General features: G+C 38.5%; 1 protein-coding gene across 1 annotated transcript; it reads left to right on the top strand.

Moving 5' to 3' along the window:
• The first annotated feature begins 2135 nt into the window (after positions 1 to 2135).
• Positions 2136 to 9774, top strand: LOC141350884 (GTPase IMAP family member 4-like). Its single transcript, XM_073856732.1, has 3 exons — positions 2136 to 2156; positions 8483 to 8537; positions 8691 to 9774. The coding sequence occupies exons 1-3, from the start codon at positions 2136 to 2138 to the stop codon at positions 9437 to 9439; spliced, it is 825 nt and encodes a 274-aa protein (XP_073712833.1). The 3' UTR covers positions 9440 to 9774.
• The last annotated feature ends 298 nt before the right edge of the window (positions 9775 to 10072 follow it).

The raw sequence follows: 10072 nt of genomic DNA, 5'->3' as shown, positions 1-10072 counted from the left end.
ACATCTGTTTCATGATCTTCTGTGCAGAGCCCTATCAGGCGTTTGAAAAAACTTGCATTGGTGCCAATGATGACAGGTACTTGTTCAGGACCTTCAGGATCAGGACAAATCAGTGCAAGGACAGACACATTCTCTTCAACACCCATGACAGAAGCAGAAAATTTAACACCTACCAAAACATATCCTTTGTAGGGATAGGTAGCTGGGCTAAGACCCCAAATGGACATACCAGAGAGAGGTTGAATGGGTGCAAAGAATAGATATTTAGTGTACCATGACTCAAAGATGATGACTTGAAGTCCACTATGGAGTAAGGGTTCACAGGGCTGCCCATTAATATTCATATTGATTGTTAGGATTGGACCTACTAACCCTACAGGAAGACTATTTTCCTCAACCACATCTGTCTGACTTTTCCGTGAAAAACTGGTTTTATCATCCTTACCACTACTTTGGTCCATTTTGGTAGTTTTGGCTTCTGTAGCTTCTGTATCACGCAAGCATAATTCTCAGGACCTTGGCACTTCGGGGCAATGTGGCCATCCTCCCCACATTTGTAACAAAAGTAATCTTCCTTAGTCTTCTCAGATCTAGCTTTAACAGAAACATCAGCCTGCTTTAGAGGTTGTGCATCTCTTGTCACTTGTGAAGATTGTCTGACACTCAGCAAAGACAACTGCTCTTCAAGTCTTTGTACCTGTTTCTTCAATGATTGAAGCTCTGAATCTCCCACTGTGTCACCCCCTTTCCTACCTGGTAAACGCTTTAACTCCAACATCACCTCTGACTCAGGTACTGTAGTAGGTCTTTCCATTACTTTTGTACGGAGCTCTTGAATTTCAGCTTTCAATTCTCTCACCCCAGCCAAACTGGACGATTTCTCTCACAACTTGGCAGCGGACTTGGTAGTGAAACCCAAAGTTTGCCTGGCTGGTTCACTTTCATCAGCCTCCCTTATCTCATTAAGGAGAGCTAGAAAAGTAGGTGGGTTTTCCCCGCCTTTCTCTCAACCTTAGCTGGAGCAACATCAAATCAGGCTCAACAGCTCCTCGACTCTTGCTTGGTCCACATTCCTCCTGAGAAGTCCACCATTTTGCACCACTTTAGTCAAAGACATTTCCTGCCTCTTCACAAAATCAGAGAGAACTTCTCCAACATTCTGCCTTAACCTTGGAAAATCTGACAGCCTTCACTACATCTAGGGCTGAACCCTTTAAGCTTTCAATGATGCGTTGGCGTTTCGCTTTCTCCGAGCATTCACACTCCACAACCATCATTCTAGCTTGATCCATCCAACTGTCCAACCCCTCTTCACTCTCTGGAACAGGGATAGCTCCTAAAAATATCCTTAAGCGTCGGTATGCACTTCCATCACTGACAGGTTTGGCAGTCTTTTCCAGCAGTTCCCAACTGCACAAATTATTGATTCTGGAGACCCTGCATTTGGGTTGGGTGGAGTAAACATAGCTTGAAGATCAGAAAAGGACTTCCCTTCTTGCATAAGCCGCTGTGATAGCTTCACAGCAAACCCAGAAGTTGGCGAATACGTCACTGTCTGCTACTGTCATTTTCAATGGTCTCCCGCCTCCTTCAGGTATGACTTCTGCAGGGATGCGGGAAGGATCAATCACTTCTTTGCACTCACATAGCACAAGTACAAACCCTGGTTTTGTCCCCTCTTTACGATCTCGAACTCTCACCCTTCCTAATGCTTTAACTGTTTGAACAGTCTCTTCAATTCTTGCCACTTCAATGTCTGAAGGCACTCACAATAACAGCACTGCATGTTTTCGATCAATTACGGCCTCCTGACACCAATCATCAAGCTCAGCTTGCCAAACTGAATCTCCAGTTTCCATGATTGCTTGCCCTGGGTAATAAACTATGAAAGTCTTTTTCTAGTACATTGCATATGTCCAAGCAGTTTACCAGCAAGAAAAACAAGAATCCCGGACGAGCCCCCAATTATGTAGTGCCCCCTTCAGGTATTGAGTTAAGTTTACCCTCCCAATTACTGACGCTAATACCCAGATTATTTTATTGGTGTCTCTCAACGTGACCATCTGATCTTTGACCCCTTGCTGTCTAAACTCTTTATCAAATTTTACTCTGTTATTCACAAAGCACCTTTATAAATGACTACTTCAGCATATCAGGTAGGTAATAACACTATACAAATGAAATATATATATATACACCAGGTTTATTTTAAACCCCAAGATAAATGAACAAAAACTAAAAACAGTGAATGTAAGTGGAACTGCGTACAAAACGTAAATAAACAGTTACTTTACTATGCAGTGTATCAGTCTCTTTTGTTCATAATTGCAGGCATTTCAAGGGTTAATTCAAATCAACATTTTATGCAATAACTCTCTCTTTTCCTCACATTACTTTAGGTTCACATGAAGTACACAGTGGTATTTAACAAATTATACCAATAACATTGATATCTTTACATGCACAGTATGGAAATAACAGGAAAGGCTTTGTTAAGCCAACATAAAGTCTAGAACGAAACTTTAAGCTCCAATCAAAAATGTAAACTGTAATTCAGTGTTTAAGCACTAAAACACCATAAATAAACCACAATGTTACTTAATAGTCAAAAGAAACAACTTATTGTGGGCCCACCATACACACACACACATAACACACAAAACCCCCGTTGCAGGCCTGAGCGTCGCTTGTGTGCGTAGAGGCCGATCAAAACAAAACACTGTCCGGTTCACTCTATAAGAGCACAAATAAAATAAAGAAATGTACCTGATGGTATCGGGTAGGAGTCTGCGTTTTGCGTCACCCGTTAGATTGGTATGGGAATCTGTGCTCAACCGTCAAACTTTACGATCTTCCCACAGCGTCCGAGAAACTCAGACACTTTGCAATTATGCACGTTGTTTAAACTCCACAGCGGCAGTCCTGTCTGGCTCTCACCCGATATAGTGATAGTTCATTGCAATCGCGAAATTACAAAGGATGTCCTTTACTGCGTTGCTGCAAATGATGAAGTTGATCAAAGTCCCCGCCGACCATGTAATAGCAATTCAGTGTTAAACTGACAGTTAAGTTCTTCCAAACCGTGTCGTGCTGACTACGTTGGTTTGTCACACTGACTTCACCACGGAAAAAAAACGGTGTTTAACACTTAAAGCTCCACTGTGTACTTTTTTGAGTTAATTCTTAGCAAAAACCCATGTTTTCTTTCAAAAGTATGTGTTCATTCATGTGTAATTACTTCCACCCCACTAATCAAAGTATTATCGTAAGTGTAGAATCTGCTATTTAAAATACATACGGTCGAGTCGCTTGACTGGCGCATCCATGTTGTGCCTCCATCTTTGAAATACATTCGCTGACGAGGGACATTCCTGAAATTCAATACACTCACGCTGGCCGCTAGCTGAAGCCTCCGGAGGTTGCATGTGTAGGCGGTAAACGTCAGTGAGACAGTCTTATTTCAGAATATTAATAAATATAAAGCTGACAATTATTCTAAGTTAATTGTAAATTGATGTAATATGCTTATGACTTGCGAATGTAATGCTCAGTTAATTTAAATAAACCAGGCTTGATGACGTATGCAGCCCGGATATGCGACCTGCGTAGAATGAATCCTTCGGATTTTACAACAGCCGCACACCGTGATGATCCCGCGATCTAATGCTTTGATTTGAGAAAGCCGGTTGAAGAACTTTTCTCGAGGACATTAAAACACGTCGCCAAGGAAGCTAAACAGGGATTTAAACGACAACGCGACAGGAAAAACATCAAGACCAAAGTCAATATTGGAGTAAAGCCCGGAATACACTGCACGATTTTTGTCCTCTTATAAGATTATCACACTGTGCGTCATGTATCGTTTAAACTCGGGTACGACAGGCATGTAGACTGTACGATGATGACACGGAAGCTTCGGCGGCTGCGTCACACGTTGCGCAACGTCACCAGCATGCGCTCGTGGTAAACAAATACCGGCGCGCAGGTCGTAGCAGCAAACACACTGTGCGGTGATCATGCCGAATTTCTGACACTGCCAGAAAACTATCGTAGGCTATCTTTGGACGCAAGACCGGGAAAACGGCCGTCTTTGAACCTCTCTCACTGTACGACATAGGACCACCGATGGAGAGCCACGATAACAGAAATCGCGACGATAGTTTCACGATGGATATCTTTCGTCTGGGACAGCCAATTATCGTGCAGTGTATCCCGGGCTTAAGTTAATGTTAGTTTACCAAGATCATGAGGCTCAAGGGACACAGAAGTTGCCTTCTTTCTATCTTCTCCAAAGGTAATTCAGCATATTCGTTTACATCTATACAGTCTATGTTGTAAACTTGAAGTTTTATAGTTCTTTGGCTAACTATAGCATGGTTATGCATAGCACTTGTTAGTGTAACCACACATGTGGTTTAATGTGTTCGAACAGCCACACGCCGTCTCTCCGCCCATTTATGTAATCTGAGGTACTGAGATAAATGTTTTTCATCTTTTCTGACCTCTTACACAAACACACGGTGTACAGCGCTATTTTTAGCCTTTCATTGATAAAAGCGTCTGATCTGCGCGTCTTTCGTTTCATTTCACAAGCGTGTGAAAGTTGAGCGATCTTATTTCCCCAATATCAGAGAAAGCTCTTACATATACACGGACATGTAACGTTTACTTAAAACATAAGCATTGGACTCCGACATAATATTAGTTTGCGTCCATTTAAACCCATCATTACTCCCGCTCATGATTAAATGACAGGAGAGGGACTTGTCCACAGACCATCTCCTCAGTAATCTGGAGAGAAGCGGTCGAAAATGGACAAAAAGATTTAAACGTTGTTTCGTTGATCTGATCGACGAAAACACATCTTAATACCAAGTTTAACCGCCCCTGTGATATTTTTCCTCGCGTCGATGAAAAAGGAGTGTCTGAGCTACATTTATGGTTGCTTTTTGTATGTGATTTTAAGCGGACATATCATGAAAATCAGACTTTTTCCATGTTTAACATAAATCTGTGTGCTTTGATGGATCACAGGCAAAGGACATTGCAAATTGTTCATTTTTTTCATTGCTTTTGCTTTGTAGCTACTGGAAGCCATGTTAACCTTGGCATGACACGGCCGGGCCACCGTACGAGTTAAAACGCGTTCCGAATGGGGGGGCTAAAAAGTAATATTCAATTGGTTGTCATATAGACTTTCACCGCTAGATGGGAGTAGATCCTACACAGTGGAGCTTTAAATTACACAAGTTTCATTTGACTAAACACAAACATTACATATTATCGTGTTGATAACATCATCCTCTCCTCTTCACTTTTTCTCACCATTCTCCTCCATCCCCTTTTTACTGACCCCCGTGCAAACCAATCACTGAACTCATATCAGACAGAAGGCGGGTTTAACCCATGTTTTTATCAATCCTATCACACTTAACACACTTTCTCACAGAAACATGTCTGAACATGTAAATTTCTATTTAGATATACTCTTATGTTATAAAGCACCATATTTTCATGTTTTCCCCAAAATAAATGAATATATGAAGAAACGTAGATAATGGACAAATGTGTATATAGAAATTAACCTAGGGTTACATGTACATTTTATGTACTGGTTTTATTTTTGAATGAATGTTTTCTAAAATTATATGATGTTTTTGTTGAGTTATTATTAGACAATTCTTTTCTTACCTTTTTGAATCTTGCCCCTGACAAATAACCCAAATTACGGAAAAGACTTAATCTAACACTAAAACTAATAAAAACTTAACTAAAACTAAGCATTTTCAAAAAATAAAAACTAAACTAAACTAGCAAACCCACTTGAAAAACTAATTAAAACTAAACTGAATTTGAAAACAAAAAGTCAAAACGAAATAAAAATAAAAACTAATGAAAAATGCAAAACTATAATAACCTTGGTGCCATCCAGTCCCTAATATCACTAATGCAGTCTCGCCAGGATGTGACAAGATGTAAAGCTGGGTATCATCCGCCTAGCCGTGAAAACTTATGTTATGTTTCCTGATAATGTGATAATGGTTGTGCATACTGTGCAGAGGAGCAGTTTTTGCCATTTAACTATCAATTGAACAGTGTTAAAATATGCTCAGAAATAATCAACTTCATGTAACATGACCCTACAAGAGTGATTACTGTCTGTCTATCATCTGTAAAACAAACAAAAACAATCACACTTTAGAGAAGAATAATCATCCACTGACTTTTAAAGCTGCTACATATTAATCACTTCATCGACTTTCCAAAGAATTGCAATGTAGTAAAATGTATGATATTTGTCTTTCAAATCTAGTGAAGTTAAAGTAACAACTTTTCATTCTTTGTGTCTCTCATTCTTCTCTTTAATCTGCTGGTATGGGTCTATCAGTGTAGAACAAAAAACTCCCTTTCGAGGTTAATCAAGGTGAGCAGCAGCATACGGGTTCTAAGCAGAAAGGTCTGGATTTTGTTTTTCTCTCCCTGTCTCATCCTCGACCCGAGGACAATGAGACAAACAGACCCAGTTCCGGTAGATGTGAAAGATGGCACACCTCTGATCTACTGGCCGTCCTTCAACGTGATGCCCAGCTGATGCCTGACCAACGATCACCGGCAGAACCCGCTTTATCTCCGCTTAATCTCCTTATCCGTTTATATGTGTGTGTGTGTGTGTGTGTGTGTGTGTGTGTGTGTGTGTGTGTGTGTGTGTGTGTGTGTGTGTGTGTGTGTGTATATATATATCTCCCAAGGGTTTTTCCCTCCTAGGACTTTTTTATTTCCCTGGCTAAAAGGCCCGGGGTTTTTTTTCTCCTAGGGGTTTTTTAACCTGGGGAGGCAGCCTTCTTGGGCTTAACTTAGCTTCCTCTTCTAAACGTTACATTAGTAATACGCTTATTATGTTGAGTCATACCGCAGCAAATTTAACTGCTTATGCTATCGTGTATTTTGTTGTGCTATCTATCATTTTCTGTGCTTTTCACTGCTTCTGTTAATGTAAAGCTGCTTTGAAACAATTAACTATTGTAAAAAGCGCTATATAAATAAAATTGAATTGAATTGAACTCTGAAGGTTTTATCAAAGAAATGAACCTAGATGCAGACGTGAACAATAAGTGATTTATTAACAGAACACAGGGGAAAAACAAAACCCACAAGGGGGCAAAACAAGATGGGGTAAACGCAACACTAGACTAACACTAAACTTAACATAAAACAAACAAGATTAATAACTCTCAAATACTTACAGAACTGACACAGGAACCGACAAGATACAACAAGACGCACGAACACAGAACAGCAAACACAAGGACAATAAATAGAGACAAAATAAATTACATACAGCTGGAAATCATTACGAGTAAGGGATTGGGGAAAAAGAGACGAGACCCAGAAAATGCGTGGTCAGAATAAACAATACAAAAACCATGCATCTCCCACATAGAACATGGTACTGCCAGGACCCCGTATATAATTTTAATCATGTTTTTATGTAGGCATTCTTTGGATCGGTTTGTGTGTGCATGAAATTGTGTGTGATTGTGTTTTGCTATCTGCTTGCACAGCAAATAAAGATCTTTGAACTTGTACATTGAATTTTTATATTTCAGTAGAGCTGTAAATTTCCATTGTGTGGTACTTCCTCTTCTGTTGGGTGGAGCTGATGACATCTAAAGGGTTTATAAGTCTGCTATTGTTCAAAGAGTGAAACTACACTGAATACTGAAGATCAGCTTTACAGTGAGTATTTACTTACTACTCCAACACATCCTTACCTATCAGAAATCATTCTACAAGCAGATTTACCAAGGTTGTTTGGATAGATTGAAATTAAAAACACCACTATTCTTTTACAATGTTATACAGACTGGCAACATCAATGTATGGGTGTGGTAACTGAGGAACAAATATGAGCCCAGATAAACCATTAACTGCTATTTAAAGTCAATTAAGTTTAGACATTTTTTAATTATCATCACATATTTCCTTTCCTGTCGATAAGCATTGTATATGTTATATATGTAAGCAGTAAGTATTATCTAGTAATGTAGAATAATGTCAGTTTCATTCTTACACATAAAAGAATTTAATGATTAAGAATCAAGTTGATCTTTCACAGTCTGGAACTAAAATATGTTGTCTCATAATCATAAATTTGATTTCAAAATTTACAAAAATATTATATATCTGAACACAGAAAATTTCATAATCTACAGAATTGTTGTTTAATTTCGGTTCTTCATATTGTGCTGATTCTAGATGCTGAATAAAATTGTGCTAAAACAGGAATTTCTTTCTTACAGGTATTGAGCCTCAGCTAAGAACCTAACAGCAGCAGACAATGGTAGATATTAAACATTCAGATCACTATTGTCCAAAATCATAGACATACTCTATGATTATCCTCCTTTTAAGGAATTCAAATAACAATTTAAAATCTTTTTATGAGTGTAATAATCAAATGTGTAATCTAATAATCTTTCAGTCGAATCTGCGCCACAGAGGATATGAGCTCTCAGAGCAGCCTACAGAAAATGCAGGTAATCATGACCAACACTGTGGTAAAAAATTTTTTTTATGGTTGTTTATCCAGAGATACACATATCAAGATCACACAGATTGTATAAATAATAAAATAAATGTTGTTTTACTAAACAATACAAAGTTTGACCTCTTTTCTTAATGAAATGCAGCACCAGCACGAGTGCAGGACAATGACACGATTAGTATCGTCCTTCTGGGAAAGACTGGTGTTGGGAAAAGTTCATCAGGAAACACAATACTGGGAGAGAACAGATTTACACGCGGAAGAAGTCTGTTACCTGTTACAAATAAATCTGAAGCTGAGAGTAAAATGATTGATGGCAGAAATGTACGTGTCGTTGACACTCCTGGTTTTTTTGGTTCCAAACTTTCAAAAATGGAGTTGTCCAGGGAGTTTGCGAAGAGTGTGTATCAGTCCCACCCAGGAGTTCATGCGTTCTTTTTAGTTGTGCCATTTGGTAGATTCACAGTGCAGGAGGCAGACGTTTTAAAGCGAGTACCGAAGGTTTTTGGGAAAAATGTGATGAAGCATGTTATAATCCTCTTCACATATGGGGATGAATGTGACCCAGAGACATTAGCTTCAGAGATAGATCAGAATGAACTTGTGAATAATGTAATACAGAGCTGTCATGGGTATCACATCCTTAACAACAAAGATCTGAATAACAGATGGCAGGTGACTGAACTACTGCATAAGATTCGTGAGATTAATGTCAATGGTTACTACACATCTGAAATGTACGAATGGGCACGAAAGTATACATTTGAATGGTTCTTGGAAAAACTACAAGAATTGTTTAATGCTGTAATTGCATGTTTAAATGGCAACAGCAGCGATTTTTCTTATGATACCTGGTCAGATAAAATAAAATATGCTTTACTCCCATCAAACTGAAATAAAAATTCTGCTCTTTGTTATTTTCTCTTTTTTCAAGATAAATGGATGGCACCTTTTCTGTATGTAGGAGAAAATCTGCATAAAAGTGATGAATTCATAACTTTTCATTTTAGTGTCTAACTATTTTTCAGATTATTTTGTTCAAAGAGGTGAACATGATTTCTGACTTTCTTGACAAACAAACAAACAAACAAATACAATGATAGCATTACAGTCTCATAATTACATTGTATGATTTTTTAAATATATTTTTCCTGCTTCTGTACACCTATTGTTTTTCCTCTTGTACAAATATATGTTGTGACAAGTGCTATAGAAATAAAATTTATTAAGCCCAGAATCTGATTTTAAAATGTTTCATGTCTGTAGACTCTCATGTTTTAGAGTACGAGTGGACAAGTAACATCTGCGAACAGAGTAAAATTAAATAGCATCACAAGAATGGCATGGAAAATCATAGGTTTTAAACAAAAATCAGTTGATGAATTATACGGAATTATAGCATGGTCTGGTTAAATGCTCGATTCTGATTGGCTGGAAGGTGTGCATTAAAACTGTTTAATGCACAGGTAGTCCCAGTCAGATTGATTCCAGTTAGAAATTAATCCGCTACTATAAACATTGGTAACC

Source organism: Misgurnus anguillicaudatus, chromosome 19 (assembly GCF_027580225.2).
Source record: "Misgurnus anguillicaudatus chromosome 19, ASM2758022v2, whole genome shotgun sequence".
NCBI classification, from domain to species: domain Eukaryota; kingdom Metazoa; phylum Chordata; class Actinopteri; order Cypriniformes; family Cobitidae; genus Misgurnus; species Misgurnus anguillicaudatus.
The sequence above is the reverse complement of the archived record's forward strand: the minus strand, read 5'-3'. Positions and strand labels throughout refer to the sequence as shown.

Coding starts and splice junctions, on each gene's coding strand:
- LOC141350884 (XM_073856732.1), top strand. CDS start 2,136: ATGACTACTTCAGCATATCAG. Junction 2,157..8,482: donor TGACTACTTCAGCATATCAG/GTAGGTAATAAC, acceptor ATAATCTTTCAG/TCGAATCTGCGCCACAGAGG. Junction 8,538..8,690: donor GCAGCCTACAGAAAATGCAG/GTAATCATGACC, acceptor AATGAAATGCAG/CACCAGCACGAGTGCAGGAC.